Source organism: Protopterus annectens, chromosome 10.part0 (assembly GCF_019279795.1).
Source record: "Protopterus annectens isolate FY-2018-M chromosome 10.part0, PAN1.0, whole genome shotgun sequence".
Taxonomy (NCBI): Eukaryota; Metazoa; Chordata; order Ceratodontiformes; family Protopteridae; genus Protopterus; species Protopterus annectens.
In genome coordinates this window covers 827,456,855-827,477,396 of record NC_056744.1, presented here as the reverse complement: position 1 = coordinate 827,477,396, position 20,542 = coordinate 827,456,855, and the positions used below count along the sequence as shown (strand labels likewise).

General features: G+C 45.1%; 1 protein-coding gene across 1 annotated transcript in view; it reads right to left on the bottom strand.

Moving 5' to 3' along the window:
* Nucleotides 1-20,542, bottom strand: part of PKN2 (protein kinase N2) — a 2,214,272-nt gene that overhangs the window by 1,841,070 nt on the left and 352,660 nt on the right. The window contains exon 2 of the mRNA XM_044085632.1: nt 16,126-16,414. Coding sequence (XP_043941567.1) covers nt 16,126-16,414 — 289 coding nt within the window. The remainder of the gene's footprint in view (nt 1-16,125; nt 16,415-20,542) is intronic.

Genomic DNA, 20,542 nt, shown 5'->3' with positions numbered 1-20,542 from the left:
AGACATAGAAGCAGGGGGCCTAACTGCCCCACGTGCAGGTGTAGAAATGTCCAGTGGGATGGTGTCGGACAATTCTTGTGCGCTTGCTTCTTCGGTAGGGATTTCTGTAGCCGACTCAGCCGGGGCCTCTCTGGCCTCGGTTGTCGGAGGTATGATTTCGGCAAAAGTAAGAACCGAGGACTCGGTTTCAGCCGAAACCGAGACACTCGCGGTAGGCCTAACCGTGGTTTCAGCCGAAACCGCGGGCCGCAAGTGTCGGTCCTTTTCCTTGCATTTTTTTGGCTAAATGTGTAGTCGGAGTCTCCGACGGCATTTTATATGCAAAAGCAGATCCAAAAAACTCTTCTGCAAACTCCGACTGACGTCTAAGAGTCCGTCGGTTGAAGGAGGCACAGGCTAAACAAGCTGATACGTCGTGGTCTGGGCCTAAGCAAGGAAGGCAGTAAGAATGGAAATCCTTATGAGGTATTTGTTTCCCACAAGTTAAACAATTATTTACTTTGTCTGACATCGGCTGAGGCAAGAAAGAGTCCCCAACGGGGTACTTAGCTTTTTTTAGAAGTCTTCGGTAGCTGAAATCTCTGGATCTGACCGACCGGCACTTGCGAACAGCTTCTGCTTCGGGCACCGCGCGGCAAGAAAGACTGAGGAAAATGGCGTTGGCTGATGCCTTTATACCCCAGAAGCTCTGACGTCGGGGAAAGTGTGACATCAGCCGAGGCCAGACCCAGACTTTGGAATCCGGCCGACCGAAGGGCTGCCTGAGGCAGGACAACCCATATGTTATGACTGCAAATGCATCCTTGAAGGACATCTTCCCTTGCAGCCACCTTCCTTTGACAGAGTATTACTTGTACTTGTAACCATAATCTCAGAAGTCTGTGAGGAGGAAGAAAGACTTGGCTGGTTTGATTGTTGAATATTGCTCCTATAAATTTCAATTGTTGGGTGGGATGAAGGTTGGATTTTTCCCAGTGAATTGTGATGCCTAGGAACTCTGCCAGTGCTAGGGTGTAGTGGAGGTCCCTGCCCAGTAGGCGCTTGGTGGGGATGGACAGGAGCCAATCGTCTAGATATAGAAACAACTGGAATCCCTGAAGTCTCAGATGAGCTGTCACCACTGCTAGGCATTTCGTGAACACTCTGGGGGCAGTTGAGAGACCGAATGGCAGGACTATGAATTGGTAATGATTGGCTCCCAGCCAGAAGTGAAGGAGACTCCTGGAAAGTTTGTCCATTTTGATGTGGTAATACACATCTCGGTCTATTGAGGACATCCACACACCCTCCCGAGGAAATGGGAGAATGGACTGAATCGTGACCATGCGGAACTTGGTCTGAACTACTGATTTGTTTAGCTGGCTGAGATCCAAAATGGGCCTCCAGTCCTCTGTCTTTTTTGGCACCAAAAAGAATCTTGAGTAAAAACCAGATCCGCACTGGTCTGGGAGGACTTGTTGGATGACTCGTTTGTGACACAACTTTCTTATTTCTGAAGCTGCCTATTCCCTTTGACTGGGTGGAACATCGGGAAGGGATTTCGGAGATCTTGGGTAAGAGATTAGGGGAATGTAACAGCCTCTGGAAATTATTCTCTGCACCCACGGATCATCTGTAATAGAGCGCCAGGAAGCTTGGTGCAGAGAAAAACGAGCCCTGACTGCTTCCAGAGGAAAGTACTCGGAAAGTACTCGGGCAGCGCTTCAGAAGTGCTGATAAGGTTGTCCGGAGAAAGAACCCTGCAGCCTTGATTTCGAGGACCCCCTCTGTTCCAAAAGGGGCATCTTCCATTATTGGAACCCCTCCTGCCTCTGGGGGAGTCCTTGCCATGTGTACTACGGAAAGGGACTTGAGATTTTTTGTGCCACATCTTTCCACTCCTCTGGTTCCTTAGGCTTGGAAAAACGTAGGCCAATGGAAGACAAGGTTTTTCCATCCTGCCCGCACTTGGCTAATGTGTCCTTCATTTTAGAACCGAACAAAGCAGACGGTTCAATAGGGGTGTTTAAAAAGGAAGACCTGAAGGAGTCCTCGAGGTCACAAATGCGGATCCAGGCGTGGCGTCTCATAACTACACCTGCACCCGCAGCTCTAGCCGCCCCTTCGGTTGCGTGGGACAGCAACCTCATGGACAAGTTGGAAATAGACTCTATGGTAGCAAAGTTGGGAAGCAACTTTATCACTTGCCCCATCCGAAACTTGACCCGTGAGGGTCTCGGAGTTCAGATACGAGATCTCTTTGGAGCCTTGTAAAATGTGCCAAGTAATTCAGAGACCTAACAGCAAAGGTCGCTGAAGCAAAAACTTCCTTCCCTAATCTGTCCACTGCCCGGGACTGTCTGTTGGGCAGGTGGACAGTAGTAATTTCCTCCGCAAGGTCCTTTTTCGTGGCAGCTGCCACCACCATAGCGTCTACTGTTAAGTCTCTCGACCAATGGCACTGTTCCTCTGGAGGGGAGAGTATCTTGTCTGGTCTCTGGGGAAGGGCCTCAATGGTATCAGGGTTCTTCCATGCCCGCTGCATGATGAGTTTGACTAGGTCATCGATGGGGGGTCACCCAGAAAGTAGAGGGCCGAGAGCGGAAGTCCTGCAGGAATATGGATTCCTCCGAGGAAGGGTTGGAGGGCTTCAAGTCGCCCCTCTGCCTCAAAATTTCCAGGATGTCTCCAAAGGAGACATCATCGAGGGTGACCATGGAGACACCACCCCATCATAGTAATCCATATCGTCAATGAGGGACTCCTCCAGGGAGTCCATGTGTTTCCTCTTACATGCCCATTTCCGAGGAGGATCTGCACTGGAAGCATCTGAAGAGGACTCAGAAAGGAGGTTACCCTGTACAGGGGTTTCCTGAGGCTTGCACTCTTGGTGTTCTGGGGGGGGGGGGGCCTGTGATAGCTGCAGCTCAGAAGAAGCGAGGGGAAGGTCCAACGTAGGAGGAGCACTTCCCGAAGCAAGCACACTCTCCATCACCCGGAAGGCAGGCCCCCACGAAGAGGAATGGGAGCCCGGAACCGAAGAAGCCAATCTCGGGACAGGGGTCACACACCACTTCATGCGGCCCGCTTCCGGGGACGGAGCCTCAAGCAAAACTGGGGCAGGAGTTACTCCCAGCGCCAGAGATAGAGCCGAAGAAACAACCGGAACCGTTCCCGGAGCCGAGGATCTCCCCCCCCCCCAAGCATGAGATTGAGGAAGGGATGGTTCTGAAGGAACCGAAACCGAAAGGGGCCTTGGAGCCTCAGAGAAGGTCACTGTCGGCACCGAGGAGAGGATTCCTCCCACAGACATCGGAGCTACGAGGCTCGGAACTATGAGCCTCGGAACTGAAGGGTCCAAGGGAGGAGAATAAGAGGGAGTCGCAGGGGTAATGGGCCCAAAGCCCGGGGTGGGGTCTAGGAAAATTTTTAATCCTCCTGGCTGTCAGCAGCTGATCAAACAGGTACACCACATCTGATTCAGATGGGCTCCTGGTGGACTTGACCGACACTCTTGAGGGGGAGTCAGGTCGGTCCAAAAATGGGCTAAAGACTTGTCCAGCAAAAGGATCCAAGGATAGGGAATACCGGGTCCGAGGTAAAGTAAAAGTCGGCACCGAGGATTCCAGTTTCGAGGCGGGCAAAAGGGGGACTATCGGTGCAGAAAAAGGGCTCAAAGCCAAAGTGATAGCTGGGGTGCAGGTCATTATCGGCTCCGATGGAGTCGTTGGTACTGATCTCTGAATGGAGATAGGGGACGACAGTGCCGAGCTAATGGCAGGCAATAAGGTAGGGTCCTTAACTACAGTCGGAACCGTAGCAGTAGTCTGTGCAGAAGGCGGCGCTGATGTGGAAGTCATCACAATATCAGAAGACACCAGTGGAGCAGAGCTCAGAGCTGAGGTTATCGGACCCAAGGAGGAGATCTTGTGCCCCGTGGAAGTTTTAAGGGCTTTGTGCTTATGAGGCTTGCCCTTCTCACCAGCCGGTGAAGAAGGGTCTGAATGAGAACGTTTTTTGTGTGCAGATGGAGGGGCTGAGACCTCCAACTCAGAAATAGCCTCAGAAAATGGAGAAGGAAGCAGGCCTTTCAGAATAAGTTTATTCTTTCTTTCATTCAGTGTCCGCTGACTGAAACGAACACAAATTTGACAGGAAGGTTTCACAGATAGGTGTGGCACCCCCAGACAATAAACACATTCCTCATATGTAGATCGCTGTTGGGGAGTTTACCACTGCAGGAAGAGCAATGCTTAAACCCCAAAGTCCCTTTCTTTTCAGACATACCAAAAAAGCGAGTAACTAATCCAAAAAAGAGGTGTTGAGGCAGAAAGAAAAGAGAAGAAAATACCAACAATGGCATTAAGAATACCATAAGGGTAAGGAAGGGCGTTTACCAACAATGGTAAGAAAGAGAACACCCGTGGGTAGAGCTATTTAAGAAACAAGAAATATAGGAGTTTTGAGAGAAAAACTTACAAAATACTGCAAAAATTGAAAAATACAATACTTAACTCATTACAGCAGAGTGACATCTCCAGGCGTTTCTGCAGTTACACCCTACTGCTCCTCCAGGCGTCAAATATTGAATGTTCATATCTGCATTAATAATTCCTAAACCATGTTACATACAAGGTATTGGAAAATTTTATCTTGAAGCATACAGGATAGCAAACACAGTTGTATTGATATATGACCTCTGTCAATGGGTATTTGTTAAAAATGTAAGGTGATGACTTTTTTTAAATGCTGAAGCCACGCCCACTAGGAGTTAAAGGTACACACTCAAAAGAGCTCTACTGGAGGGAATGAGTTAACTGGAGAGCTCGGTGAAACGCTGCTATACGGCTGTGCAGCAAACAAGATCTGAGGTAACTGGGAGAAGAGCATTGTGGGTAACAGCTTAGCTCGAGAGTTTTTGGTGTATGCGAGCTTGGTATTAGGCCGACTCGGTTCTCAGGGCTTGGAACCAAACCCCATCAGTGATGAATAGGAAGAAGATTAACAACTTCAGATTAAATGTTTAGCAGCAGCGTAAAGCTACTGCCGTTGGATCAGGTTGGGAAGCTTCTACAAAAACCTAAGAGATTGAGGAACGGTATACACCATTATCTGCCTTTTTAGGAGGCAGCTGGCTAACTATCAGGAAAATTGCAGGCAGTAACACGCACATCCTCTACGGCTAACAGAATTGGAGGAACTGGTGCAGGTTCTGGAAATTCCTTCTGTAACAGATCAAAGAATTGATCAAAGGGTTCGCATCAAGATCTAAGGATGTAATGGTGCCCCTCTACTCTTCCCTCATCAGACCTATTATTGAGTACAATGCACCAATTGGAATGTACCTGGCTAGACATCTTCAGCTGCTGGAGAGACCACAGAGGTACCTAACCAAGAGGATTACTGGCCTCAAACAGTTGCCCTATGCAGCATGTTTGAAAAAGCTAAGACTGTTCTCTGTTGCATAACGCTTTCTCAGAAGCGATCTCTGTCAAACGTTCAGAGCCATGTCCAACCCAGAATTGTTGAACATGCTCCATCTTAGCAAAAACAAATCTACTCGAGCTACACGCTCTAGGGATATAAACCTCAACACAACAATGAATAGGACATGCTGGAGGGATAGATTCCCCTCGCAGAGACTTCCCTTACTATGGAACAGGGTACCGATCTACATAAGACAGAGCCCCTCACTGTCACTCTTCAAGAAGAACCTTGATGAGTGGATGGGTAACAGAAAGTTCACACCGGGGATCATACCAACAGCACTACTAGATAGGGGCCAAGGGTACTAGCTGCTAGTACAAGGGTCTAGGGAACTACTAAAGGGGCGGTGGATATCGCACAATGTGGCTGGGCTAATATATGCCTTCGGGCAGATAGCCCAGTACCAACCTATGAACCTATAAAGTATTTTCTTAGGGACTGAGAAACCTTAATGTTCTCCCACTGAAAGGTTTTGGCATGTTCTACAAATAATCTCAGAGAAATAGATGCCCCCCTCCCCCACAATTAGACCACAGCAAAGGATCAGTAGCCTGAATTAAACCCTGAGCCACACCAAGTAAACTACTCCTGTCTAAGGAGATTTGAGGAGGAGTAGATACAGGTTTAGTTTTCTCTTTCTTTTTGATAGGAAAAATGGGGCTAACAGTATTATCAATGGAAGCAACATCCTTAGGGTTGTACACAACATTGTGACAAAACTAAGAAGCCTTCCCTGTTCCCTGTCCCAGGATCGACAAGAGTGGTTTTCCCTTACCCACTGAGTGAACCCCAACAGCCGCAGAAGGCGTGACTGACCCCTGTCTATAGTGGCTGTAGGTGCTACACCAAAGGGAACCGAGGTAGAAGATGAGTGGTTTGAGGTACAACGTATGGCCACAGCAGTCTCACCCACCCATGGCTGAGGCAAATTGTTATCCTACTGTCGTGGCAAAGGCTGTCTGCTTAACTTTCTTTTCCTGATTTGAAGAAGAACCAACCATGGGGCTGACAGACTGCTACATGATCATCCCAAAAATGGTGCCCGTGTCCTGGGGAAAACAGGAAGCAATGTCAATAAAAACAAAGTCTTTAAGACTCACTTTTTTCACAAGCAAACACAGTAAAATTCAGTTTAAAACACTTTGCCATCCTCACTAACTGAAACAAACAAATTCCCCAGAGAAAAAATGTTTTTTAGTTGCTTTAAATAGCTTTAAAACTGGCAGGGAAAAACAGCATTCCCATTTTACAGTATAGTACAGTCTCATGAAGTCCATTAAAACACAAACTCCTAGCTCTGAAATAACCTTCCCTGAAGAGGAAAGTATTGATTTTTTGCTGTTTGTCTTTCGGCTTTTCCTGGTTAGGGGTCGCTACAGCGGAACTCCGGTCCGCTAATGATTGGCAGTAGATTTCTACAGTGCCGAGTTGACAGCTCAACACCCAACTTTCAACGAAGGCATGCCCATTCACACATGTCTTTCGGAACGCCACTCGACCATGGGGAGGACATGCAGACTCCACACAGAAGGCACTCCCTGCATGCCAGACGAAAATCGAACGGTTGAACCTCTTGCTGCGAGGCAACAACACTACCGCTGCACCACCGCGGATCAACAAGAGGAAAGTATTGATAACAAACAAAATTATTAAATGGAAGTCACCCTCCCCAAAGGGAGCTTATCTGCCCAGCAAAGGAAAGTACAGTTTTGTACCTACCATAAATGTAGATGTCCGATAGATATGCAACTGCAGTCATAACATATGGGTTGTCCTGCCTCAGGCAGCCCTCGGTCAGCCGGATTCCAAAGTCTGGGTCCGCCGTCGGCTGATGTCGCATTTCTCTCTGACGTCAGAGCGGCTGGAGTACATAAGCATCAGCCGACGCCATCTTCTTCAGTGTTTCTTGCCCCAGATGCCAGGTGCCCTCCAAGGAAGGCTGTAATCAAATTGGAAGATAAAACAGGTTTCCAGACAAATAAATAAGCAACAAACAGATACACCATAACAGATATCCCCAGCTAAGGATAACAGGGATAGGAGTGGACCCAAGGCATAGAGGGGAAGGAGGGAGGGAAAACCCGACTGCAGTTGCATATCTATCGGACATCTACATTTATGGTAGGTACAAAACTGTACTATGTCCTTCAAGAATGCAACTGCAGTCATAACATATGGGTTGAATACCATAGCTTAGCTGGGGAGGTGGAATGCTCTAAGAAAAGGATGGTGTAGCTATCAATCCCTGCAGGACTGCCGAAGCAAAGCCTGCTCTGGATCTGGAATATAGAGGAAGGTTGTAGTGTTTGGAAAATGTATGCACGGAGCTCCATGTAGCAGCTTCTAGAATGTCTTTTGTAGGCACCCCTCTTAAGAATGCTGTAGAGGTGGCTGTAGCTCTGGTGGAGTGTGGTCTGACATTGGCTGGCACACTCTTTCCATGGAAGGAATAATAGAATCTGATGCAATGTCCAATCCATTTTGAAACTGTCTGTTTGGAAATTGCTTTTCCTTGTACTCCAGGGGCGTAAGCTACAAAAAGCTGATCAGACTTCCTACTGGTCTTGGTTCTGTCCAGGTAGTAGCGAAGTTGTCTGTGAATGTCCAAGGTATGCAACAGTCTTTCCCCTTTGTTCTCAGGACTGGGAAAGAAAGTAGGCAGGTGAATTGCTTGATTTAAAGAGACCCTAGATACCACTTTTGGGAGAAAGGTAGGGTTGGTTCGTAAGGAGACTCTGTCTCTGTGAAAAGTTATGAACGGTGGTATAGCCATTAGGGCCTGTAATTCCGAAACCCTTCTTGCTGAGGTAATGGCCAACAGGAAAGCTGTCTTCCAGGAAAGAAATTGTAAATCCACAGAAGCTGCTGGCTCAAAGGGAGGTAGAGTCAATTTTTCTAGGACAAAGTTGAGGTCCCAAGCTGGTACTGGTGCCTTTCTTGGGGGCTTTATATTCTTGATTCCTCTAAGAAATTGCCTTAACAAAGGATGCGAAAACACAGGTGGATCAGTGTTGTATCTAGCTGAGATAGCTGAAGCATGTATTTTTATAGAGGAGTATGAGAGTCCATTATGTAGCATATCTGCCAAATATTCCAGGATGAGTGGGATGCTCAAAAGTGATGCATCATGGCCCTTGGTGGTATTCCAAACGCTGAATCTCTTCCATTTGGCTGAGTAAACCTTTCTGGTGGATGGTCTGCGGGCTTCTGTCAGTATCCGCTGAACTTCCTTGGAAAGAGGTAGGTTGAGGTTATTCATGGGATCTCCCAAGCTGTTAGCTGTAGCGTCTGGATGCTGGGATGCACTGTCCTGAAGTTGTGTTGAGTCAAAAGTTGGGGCCATTGGGGGAGGGCCCACGTTTTGTTGTGACATATGCTCCGTAGTAGTGGGTACCAGTGTTGTCTTGGCCAGTCTGGAGCTATTAGGATCCCCTTGGGCTGCTCTGCTTTGATCTTTAGTAACACTGTGGTCATCAGTGGCAGAGGTGGAAATGCATAGATTTTTAGGGAGCTCCAGTTGAATGAGAGAGCATCTATTTTCCATGCTTGTGGATGATATGTCCTTGAACAGAACTTTTGTAAGTGATGATTGAGGTGGGAGGCAAATAGGTCTACGTCCGGCCTGCCCCATGTCGAAGTGAGTCGTATAAAGATTTCTGGATGTAACCTCCATTCGTGGGGGTCTAGGAAATTCCTGCTTAGACTGTCCGCTAGAACATTGTCTTTGCCTGGAACAAACTGGGATTGCAACTGTATGTTTAGGCTCAGTGATTTTTCCCAAAGATTCATTGTCAGTCTGCAAAGGGGGTAAGAATGAGTGCCCCCCTGCTTGTTTATGTACCACATCACAGTGGTGTTGTCTGTCCGTATTAGTAGGTGGCCTGGTTGTAGTTGTTGTCCGAAGGCCTCGATGGCATGCATTACTGCCAGCATTTCTTTTTGGTTGATATGCAGATGTGTTTCCTTTGGAGACCATTGTCCTTGAATACATCTGCCCTCCATGTGCGCCCCCCCCATCCAAGGTCTGAGGCATCTGTGGTCATGGTCTGTGTTATCTGAGGTTTTTTGAATGACATACCTGTGTTTGACTGGCTTACTGAGGCCCACCATAGAAATTCCTTTTGAAGACATAGAATGAGCGGTATGGTTGCTTCTAGGTTGTTGCTGTGTTGAGACCATAAGCTTTTTAGGTACCATTGAAGCTTTCTCATGTGTAGTCTTGCTAGTGGAACCAGGAGAATGCAAGATGACATGTAACCCAGGGCCTGTAGGAATCTCCTTGCAGTCATCTGGGTGAGCTTTGCTAAACTTTTGAAGTAATGAGTTAACTTCTTTTGCTAGTCTTCTGTCAGGTAAGCCATTTGAGAGGCTGTGTCTAGTTTGGCTGCTAAGAAGGTAATTTGCTGGGATGGCTGAAGTCTTGACTTTTGAAAGTTGACTGTGTATCCCAGAGCCTGTAGCAAATGTATGACACAATTCAAGTTTTTTGTCAAGGTTAGTTTGTCGTCCGCTTGTATGAGGCAATCGTCCAGGTACGGGTAGATTTGAATCCCCTGGAGCCTGCAATGAGCAATTACTGAAGCCAGGCATTTTGTGAATACTCTGGGCGCAGTAGATAAGCCAAATGGCAATGCTGAGAATTGATAATGCTCTGGCCCTGCAAGAAATCTGAGGTATCTTCTGCAGCTGTGTCTGATAGGGACATGCAGGTATGCCTCCTTGAGGTCCAGAGTAATCAGCCAAGACCCCTTGCCCAGCATGGGAAGGAGTTGCTGTAGAGTCAGCATTTTGAACTTTGGTACTATGAGAAAAGTGTTTAAAGCGGACAAGTCCAGTATTGGTCTCCATTGAGTTTCTTTTCTTGGAACAAGGAACAGTCTTGAGTAAAACCCCTGACCTTGTTCTTGTTGTGGAACTTTTTCTATTGCTTTGATCTGAGCAAGCAGAGAAATTTGCTTGATAGCCTCTGCCCTCTGATTTTGCGGAAGGTTTGGCATACCCAGTTTTCTTGGCAAGGTATGCAAATGGAACCTGTAACCGTGGTCTATAATGTCCAAAATCCATTTGTCCTTTGTCAGTTTGTGCCAATTTTTTGTAAACCGAGATAATTTTCCGCCCAAAGGAGCTTCTGCTTGCTCCTTGGTCAGCGGAACTAGAGGAAAGTCATTGAGATTGTCCCTGTGGCACGGGAGAAACCCCTGTGTCACTTCTTTGGTTTGCTGGTTGCCACTGTCGTCCCCTGTAGGATCCTCTGTATTGGCCTCTTCCTCGGGCACGCCTGTTTTTCCCCTTTGAAATCTTTCAGGATTAGGAAAGGACCAGTTTTTAGAAGGCCAGTTCCTGCTGAATCTGGGTGGCTGAACCTGGAGGAAATCTTTGACTGTCTGAACTGACTTGGCTTTTTCCTCAATGGACTTTAACACATCTTTAGCATTAGCACCAAAAAGCTTGTTCTTTTCCAAGGGTGCATCAAGAAGTTTTGCCTTAACATGATCTGGTAAAGGTTGATCTTTTAGCCATGCATGTCTACGAATGACCGCCCCTGTCATAGCTGCCCTACATGAAGCTTCCAATGCATCATATTCACACTGTAGAAAATGATTGCTAACTTGCTGAGAATTGTGTACAGCCTCCTGCAAAGACTTCCTATCTAAAGGTTCAGGGGAGGCCAATCTTTTCTGTAAATCATCTAACAGGAAATCCTGATATTGAAACATGTGAAAGACAATTGAGAGCTCTCATAGATAAAGTAGTGGAGGTGTAGACCTTCTTCCCCCATCTCTCTAAGGACCTTGCTTTCCTGTCGGAAGGCAAAGGGTTTTTGGAGGTGGTAGCTGAAACCCCTTTAGGCCCCTGGGAAATTGTTTCTAAATCAACAGCATGGGCCCTAAAGAAATGAGAATGGGTTTCTGGGATCCTATAGTATCTGTCAGGCTTGACAGGAGCAGGAGGAAGAGTATCAGGGGTAACACTGGAGTCAGAGTATAAATCATCCAAAACATCAAGCACAGGAGGTATAGCTAAGGGTCTGTGTTGGGGCTTTTTAAGGAAGGTTCGAAGGCGCTTTCTGGAATCTGAATATTCCTGGCCTTGCCACTTAAAATGCTCCCTCATGGAATGCAGAACTTCCCCACAAGACATATCCTCAGGAGGAGAATCCGAGGGAATGGAGTCCTCTGCATCTGAATCCTCATAGGTCTGGAAGGGCTCTTCCTGGCTTTCGGAGTGAACAGAGTCCTCAGAATCTTCATCTGTAGGAAGAGGGTCAGAGGGTACAACCCTGGGCCTCATCAGGAGGAGGCTGGGATCCTCTCTCAGGATGGGCCTGGGAACCTCTGATCAGGGAAATTAAATCTGCGGCCATAGCCATGATTTGAGTTTCAGGAGTAGGCTGAGGTAAGGTTTTAGCAGAAAGATGCTTGGACTTGCTGGCTGCCTTGGCACGTGTGTAGGCCTTGATAGACATGGACATGGGAGGCCTAGCCGCTCCACGTGCAGGAGTGACCTTATCAACAGCGATGGTCTCGGGCATTTCCTCAGTTTCAGTATCCGGAGGAAAGTCAATAACTGGCGTCGGAGTGGCCTCCGGTATCGGAGGTATCGGTAATGCGGTGTCTTCGGTTCGGAGCGGTGGAATAACCACCTCAGAGGGAACCGGAGCACTCGCGGTTAGTTTTGGCGTGGTGTCGGTGGAAGACGCGGGCTGAGGATGTCGGTCCCGGTCTTTTCGTTTCTTAGGAGTTTGCGTTGTCAGATGTTCCGATGGCACTGTATAGTCAAATTTATCGCCGAAAAAGTCTTCAGCGAACTTCGCCCGGCGCCTGAGAGTGCGCTTATTGAAGCAAGCACAGGCGGCACAGGCCGAGACGTCGTGGTCTGGGCCAAGGCAAGGGAGGCAGTAAGAGTGGAAATCCTTATGAGGTATTTGTTTACCACAAGACAAACAATTATTTACTTTTTCAGTAATTTCTGACATCGGCTGAGGCAAGAAAAGGTCCCCAACGGGGTACTTAGCTTTTTTGATAACTTCGGTTTCGAAGAATACAGGAGCTGACCGACCGGCACTTGCGAACTGCTTCTGCTTCGGGCACCGCGCGGCAAGAAAGACTGAAGAAGATGGCGTTGGCTGATGCTTATGTACTCCAGCCGCTCTGACGTCGGAGGGAAATGCGATATCAGCCAACGTCGGACCCAGACTTTGGAATATGGCCGACCGAGGGCTGCCTGAGGCAGGACAACCCATATGTTATGACTGCAGTTGCATTCTTGAAAGACATCAGCACAAACAAACCGCTGATCCTCAAAAGCTTTAGAAGCATACTCTTTGGCAGCAATAAAACTATGAAGGGCTTGGTGACCAAACGTCTTTTAGTCAGCACTGCCCAACAGTTTAGGCACTTGGAATTTGCCCTGAAGCTTTGGAAGCTGGCCATCTCTGGCATCATTGGTAGGGTATACCCCACATAGCTATGGCTACTGCAGAAGTGATCAATATGATGAACATAAAATCATTTTGAAGTAAAATATTTTACTTTCTGTCCTCAAAACCTAAGTCCAAGCCTCTATTTCTAATTTCTGAAATAATTTTATATCTCTCTCTCTCTCTCTCTCTCTATATATATATATATATATATATATCTATATATATATATATATATATATATATGTATATCTATATCTATCTATATATATATGTGTATACATATATATCTATATATATATATCTATATATATATATATATATATATATCTATATATATATATATATATATATATATATATATATCTATCTATATAGATATATATATATATATATATATATATATATATATATATATATCTATATAGATATATATATATACATATATATATATATATATATATATATATATATATATATAGATTATATATATATATATATATATATATATATATATATATATATATATATATATATATATATATATATATATATATATATATATATATATATATATATATATATATATATATATATATATATGTATATGATGCCCTTCAGGGAGCATAGCTTAAACAGCTACACAGCTAAGTTTCTGTCAGAGGTTTCATAGGTTGGTACTAGGCTATCGGCCCTAGGGTCTATACAAGCCTAGCCATAAAATTCCCTGGCTATTTCTTCCCACACTATTTACTTCCCTGGACTCCTGTCTAGCAGGACGACTGACATGATCACCGGGGTGAATTTCCTTTCTCCCATCCAATTGTCACGGTTCCTTTTGAAGAGGGCCAAAGAGGCACTCTGCTTGACATGTATGGGCAGTCTATTCAAGAGTCTGAGGAGTCTCTGAGTCAGGAACCTATCCTTCCAGCATGTTTTGTTTATTGTGATGACAAGGTTTAGATCCCTAGAGCGTGTGGCTCTGAGGGATTGGGATTTCTTTAAGTGTAGCATGTCCAACAGTTCTGGGTTTGACACGGCCTTGTATGTTAAGCAGAGATCGCCTCTGAGTAGATGATATGCAACATACTATAGCTGGAGTTTTTTTTAAGGCGGCCAGCATAGAGCATCTGCTTTAGGCCTGTGATTCTTTTAGTGAGTTATTTCTGCGGCCTTTCCAGTTGTTGCAGATGTCTTGAGAGGTACATACCAAATGGGGCATTGCTTTCTATAATGGGTCTAATTAGGGATGAGTACAGTGGGACAATGACTACCTTTTTTTCTGGAGGAAAAGTCCTTAGTGATGAGATGTGCCACATCGAAGGATTTCCTGAATGTTGTGGCAATGTGGTTATTGAAGGTGAGACCACTGTCCACCTGTGTCCCTAAGTCTCTTATCACACTTTCAGTATTTAGTGTACTGCTACCTATGTGGTAATTCACGGGTACGTGTTTTTTCCCCAAAGGGAATAACTATACATTTCTTGGCATTGGACTTGAGCCCATGGCTCTGGCACCAAGCATCTGTTTCTGTAAGGCCCTTTTGCAGAGTATCCACATCATTTGGGGATTCAATAATGGCTCCCAGTTTGCAGCCATCTGAGAACTTTGTTAACCAGAGTCCCTTAGTGTTGGCCTGTACTTCAGAGAAGTAGACACCAAACAAGAACGGTCTCAGGACTGAACCCTGAGGTACTCCACTTGTCATTTGTCTGGAGCTGGATTTGGAGTCAGCTACTTTTACAGTGTGGGTTCTGTCAGTAAGCCAGTTGGCAACCCATTGAGTGACATAGGGATTAATGCCCAGCTTAGTAAGTTTATCTATGATTGAGTGGGGGATAGTGTCAAAGGCCTTAGCAAGGTCCAGATAGGCTCTGTGGACTGCCTTACCCTCGTCCACGGCTCTGAAGACTGATTCGAAGAAGTCAATCAGGTTCAGGAGACAAGAGCGGCCCTTCACGAACCCAAACTGGGTGGGGTCCAGTGTCTGAAGGTTGCCAATGTCTTTGTTTATAAGTTCCATGATAATACGTTCCCATGGCCTTGCAGATAAGGCTCGTCAGACTGATGGGGCGGTAGTTCCCGGGATCCAAGGTGGATCCCCCCTTGTGGAGTGGGATAACTGTAGCTGTGTGCCACTCAGTGGGCATGAAGCCTGAGGTGAGGGTATGATTAAACATGACACTTAGGTGAGGTGCCAGTTCATTTTGTAGTTCATGTAGTACACAGCCCGGGATGTCATCTGGTCCCATGGATGCTGTATTCTTAGCTTTGGAGAGTGCATTTTTTTACCTGTGTGGCTGTTATTACTGGAATTTGGCAATCTTCCGGTATTGAGATGGGCCATTTAGGGGTGAGAGGGGTGTGAAGTTGGCACTGAATCAATCTGCCAGGATATTGGCAATATCCTTGGGATCAGTATATTTAATGCCATTCTGTTGTAGCTCAGAGCAGATCTGAGCAATACCATTTAGATTCTTGACATAGTTATACGATGCCTTGTGGTCGTCTTTGGAATCTTTGGCAATTTTATTTTCGTAACTAGCTTTGGAGGATTTTATGAGGGACCTCAGCTTCTTACTGAGGCTGGTAAAGGAGTTTTTTGCATCCTGGGATTTTCCTCTTTTCTGCAACAGTGTCCTGCTTTTGTTGTAAAGTTTGTTTATGGCAGGGGACCACCAGATAGGCTTCCTTTTTTTTTGGAGGAGAGCATCTTGGTTCTATTTGGGATGGCACGATTCATGCATGAGTGGATGTGCTCGTACAGTGCCTTAGTGTAGGACTCGGCAGTCGAACTTTCAGTTCCCGTATGCATGGGTGTCGTGAAGTTTGTCACTTCTGACTTGAGTAGCATGAAGTTGGCCTGTGACAACCACAAAAATGAACTAACAGATTTTCCTAAGCGTTTTGAATAAAAAATAATGTGTAGGATCCAATAGGGTACTTATCTTCTTAGGCTTGATGAAGATCTCCCAAAGCCCATAGAGGAGCATAATTGATTCTCTCCTGTTACCATTATGCAAGTCAGTGGCTAGGGAGCTTTAAGAATGTAGTCAAGATCTGGAAAGTTAGCTACCTGGATCCATCCTTAGCTGGACATCCCACAGAGTTTAGGCTGCTGCAGCAGTAATCTAATGATGAACATCAGTTATAACTTTACATTTAGACTACTCTTGTCCTTGTCTTTATTTAGCTTCATTTTACCCCCCAAAAATACATAAATGAAGAGGATACCATACCAGAAACGTCTTCAGAATCCTTTACAACAATATGGGCATTTAAATCCTGTAACTCTTGATGCAGTTCTTCTAATTTTTTATTGGATTTCTTTAACATATTTTCCACGTAAGCCAAATTTTTCTTATCTGTTGTGACTTTCCTAAGGTTTTCTGCTCCCTCTTTGATTTTGAGTTCTTTTCGAATTTCTCGCTTGATCTGATCTAATCTCTGCTGTACCATACTGTCAGAAAGGTCCACGTGCTGATCCAATACTGGACGATCATAAGACTGCAGGCTTCTGGTATCACTCTGCCAAAAGAAATGAATTACTTAACATATATTTTAAACACCAATGCATCTTACTAAATTAAAGAAACTTACAAGGCTAATATCAAAACAAACAAGTTGTTCTTTAGCAAGAAGCATGTCTTACCAGCAAACAGTCTGGTTTACCTAAATATCTGTATACATAATTCATGCAGTTAGAAAAAGAAACAAGATGTTTAAAAAATAAAAATCACTTTTACTGTTATTTATTAAAACAAAATAAAATTATAACAAATTGCAAATGTTAAGGACAGAACCTCAATTTGGATGCAAAACCGCTTTCCTACAGAAAGGAAAAGTGAAGGACTTTTGGTAGGATGTCTTATTACGGGACCCAAATCTGAAGAGGTGGCCGATTCAAGAGGACTGGTGTCACTTAAGCAAAGGAGTGTTTCAACAAAAGTTATGCACTTCAGATCCAAATAAGCAAGTCCATTCTAGTCAATCAACAGAACTAAAAACTGCATATTAGTCACCCTGGCATATAAAACTTTCCCAATCTACTAACGTCTATTGTTTTAACCTCAAACTGCACTGCTTTCTTGCTTCCTCACTAGATGCCTCTTATAGTGTGATAAGGCAGATAAGAAACAAATATATTATCCATAAAATTCCTCCAGACCATGTCTGCTTTGAAACAGGGGAAGCAGTGCAGATATGGGCATATGACCGAACAAAACAAGTGACACTGTTACTTGTCACACAAAGACAGCAGATAATTAGTTCACAACCAAGTCTTATTTCAGCTCTGCTCTTCCTCTGCATAGATCACAACAGTTCATGGTCAAAGCTATACATGTCAATAAAGTAATGGAAAACAACCTTGTTGTAGACATTCAGACATCCACCACTCTACAATTGCAAAACAGGTCTAAAAACATGTTTAACTTAACTGAAAAAGTACAGTTGTGTACCTACCATAAATGTAGATGTTAGAGTGTATTCACTGTTGCAGTCATTACACTTGGGTTTATCCTGCTGGCAGGCGACCCGCAGTCGGCCCGAGTTCCAAAGTCTTGGTCCGGTGTCGGCTGCTGTCGCCTCTTCCCTGACGTCAGTGCCCCAGGGGTATAAAAGTTGCAACAGATGCCATTTTCTTCAGTTTTTCTTGCCCCAGATGTCAGGTACCCCCAGATAGGAAGGCTGGAAAGATGAAATTATGCCAGAAAACATGCATATATTACTATAAACATTTCCTTAATCTACAAGCAAATACACCACATAGGTAGTACAGAGAGAAGTACACAAAGGTCCCAGCAATGGAAAAAAGGGGGATGGTGGGTGGGTAACCTGGACTGCAACAGTGAATACACTTGAACATCTACATTTATGGTAGGTACACAACTGTACTATGTTCATCATGTTTCACTGTTGCAGTCATTGCATTTGGGTAGAATCCCAAAGCTGAGTTTGGGTGGCTGGGTCTGAATTGGATTTGGAGAAGCTAACAAGCCCTGCAGAACTGCAGTGGCAAAGCCTGCTCTGGCTTTAGAGTAGAGAGGTAAGTGGTAGTGCTTGGTGAAAGTGTGCACTGAGCTCCAGGTTGCAGCTTCTAAAATGTCTTTGGTTGGCACTCCTCTGAGGAGAGCTGCTGAAGTGGCTGCTGCTCTGGTAGAATGAGGCCTAATGTCCTTAGGCACTGATTTGCCATGTTGTGCATAACAGAAGCGGATGCAGTGTCCTATCCATTTCGAGACTGTCTGCTTTGTAATAGGCTTTCCTTGTGATCCTGCAGCATAGGCTACAAACAGTTGCTCAGTTTTTCTGAAAGCGTTTGTTTCGTCCAAGCAGAATCGTAGCTGTCTGTGTATATCCAAAGCGTGCAGAAGTCTCTCCCCTTTATTCTGGGGATTTGGGTAAAAAGTAGGTAAATGAATGGTCTGGTTTAAGGCCACATTGGAGACCACTTTTGGCATGAATGTTGGGTTTGTCCTAAGAGAAACCCTGTCCTGATGAAAAATGAGGAAAGGTTCCACAGCCATTAGTGCCTGTAACTCAGACTCTTCTTGCTGAAGTTATTGCTAGGAGCAGAGCAGTTTTCCATGACAAGAATTTTAGATCAGCTGTGCTGGCTGGTTCAAAAGGAGGCAGTGTGAGCTTTTCTAAAACAAAATTGAGGTCCCAAGTAGGTACTGGTGCTCTCCTTGGGGGTCTTATATTTTTTGCCCCTCTGAGGTACTGTCATAGTAGTGGATGTGAAAAAATAGGAGGTTCCGTATTGTAATGAGCTGAAATGGCAGAGGCATGGATTTTAATAGATGAGAAAGATAAGCCTTTGTCCAGCATCTCAGTTAGGTAATGTAAAATCTGAGGTATTTTAGGGACAACTGGTTCGAGCCCTTGTGCCTGGTTCCAAGCACAGAATCTCTTCCATTTTTCTGCATAAGATTTCCTAGTGCTGGGCCTCCTGGCTTCTAAAATGGCATCCATAACAGCTTTAGAGAGAGGTGCAGTCTGAGTGGTTACATTATCTGCCATGCTGCCAGGTTTAAGGTTCTGAGTTGACTGTGCAGAATCTGATTGTTTTGTTGTGTCAGAAGATGAGGAATTTGAGGTAGAAGCCAAGCTAGGTCTTGAGACAAATTCTTTAGGCTTGGGTACCAGTGCTGGCGTGGCCAGTCTGGTGCAATAAGGATCATTTTTGGCCTTTCTTGTCGGACTTTTAGTAGCACCTTGGTGAGAAGAGGCATTGAAGGGAAGGCATAGACTGTCAGGCCTTTCCAGCTGAATGACAGAGCATCCACTTTCCATGCTTGAGAGTGATAAGTTCTTGTGCAAAATTTCTGTATTTGGTAATTGTGAGGGGAGGCAAAAAGATCTATGTCTGGGCGTCCCCATTTCCTCGTTATCATGCTGAACACTTGTGGATTTAGCTTCCATTCGCGAAGATCCATGAGATTTCTGCTTAGTTCGTCTGCCAGTGTATTTTTTGTTCCTGGCAGGAATTGTGCCTGCAGATGTACTTGATAGGTCAGTGCTGTGTTCCACAAAGTCATGGCTTGTCTGCATAGGGGGTAGGAATGTGTGCCCCCTTGCTTGTTTATGTACCACATAACTGTGGTATTGTCTTTATTAATAGTTGCCCTGGATGTATTAGGTCCTTGAAAGCTGTCAGGGCATTCTGTACAGCTAGCATCTCTTTTTGATTGATGTGAAGATGTATTTGTTCCTTGGTCCACGTGCCCTAAACACATTTTTCTGCCACATGTGCCCCCCAGGCATAATCCGATGCATCCGTTGTTATTGTCTGCCTGGCTGTGGGTAAAGTGAAAGGCTGTCCCTTGTTGTGGTGACAGGCCTGGGCCCACCATCGAAACTCCTGTTGTAGGCAGGGAATTAAAGTTATGATTGTCTCCAGGCTGTGACAATGCTGAGTCCAAACACTTTTTAGATACCATTGTAGTTTCCTCAAATGCAGTTTTGCATATGGAATTAGTAGAATGCAGGATGCCATGAAGCCCAGGGCCTACAGAATTTTTCTTGCACGAAGCTGGGTTTTTGTTGCCATCATTTGAAAGTAAGGAGTCAGCTGCCTTTGTTTGTCTGGCGTGAGATAAGCCATCTGGGCAGTTGCATTTAAGCTTGCACCCAGGAATATTATCTCTTGAGAGGGCACTAGTTTTGATTTATTTTCGTTTAATGTGTACCCTAGGCAAAATTAGAAATCATTTTACAAACGCCAGATGCTTTAGAAGAATGTCCTTGCTCTCTGCTTGAATAAGGCAGTCGTCCAAGTAGGGATATATTTGAATTCCTTTTTGTCTGCAAAATGCAATTACTGGTGCCTGGCATTTTGTGAAGACCCTGGGCGCAGTAGATAAGCCAAAGGGCAGTGCAGAGAATTGGTAATGCATTGAGCCTGCTATGAATCTGAGGTATCTCCTGCAAGATTGTCTGACTGGGACATGCAGGTATGCCTCCTTGAGGTCCAAAGTAACTAGCCAAGCCTTCTTGCCCAGCATGGGCAGAAGTTGATGTAGTGTTAACATTTTGAATTTTGGAACATCCAGGAAAGTATTTAGGATTGACAGGTCCAGTAGTGGTCTACAGGCTTTGTCCTTTCTGGGTACTAAGAAAAGTCTTGAGTAAACTCCTTGTCCCTGTTCTTGC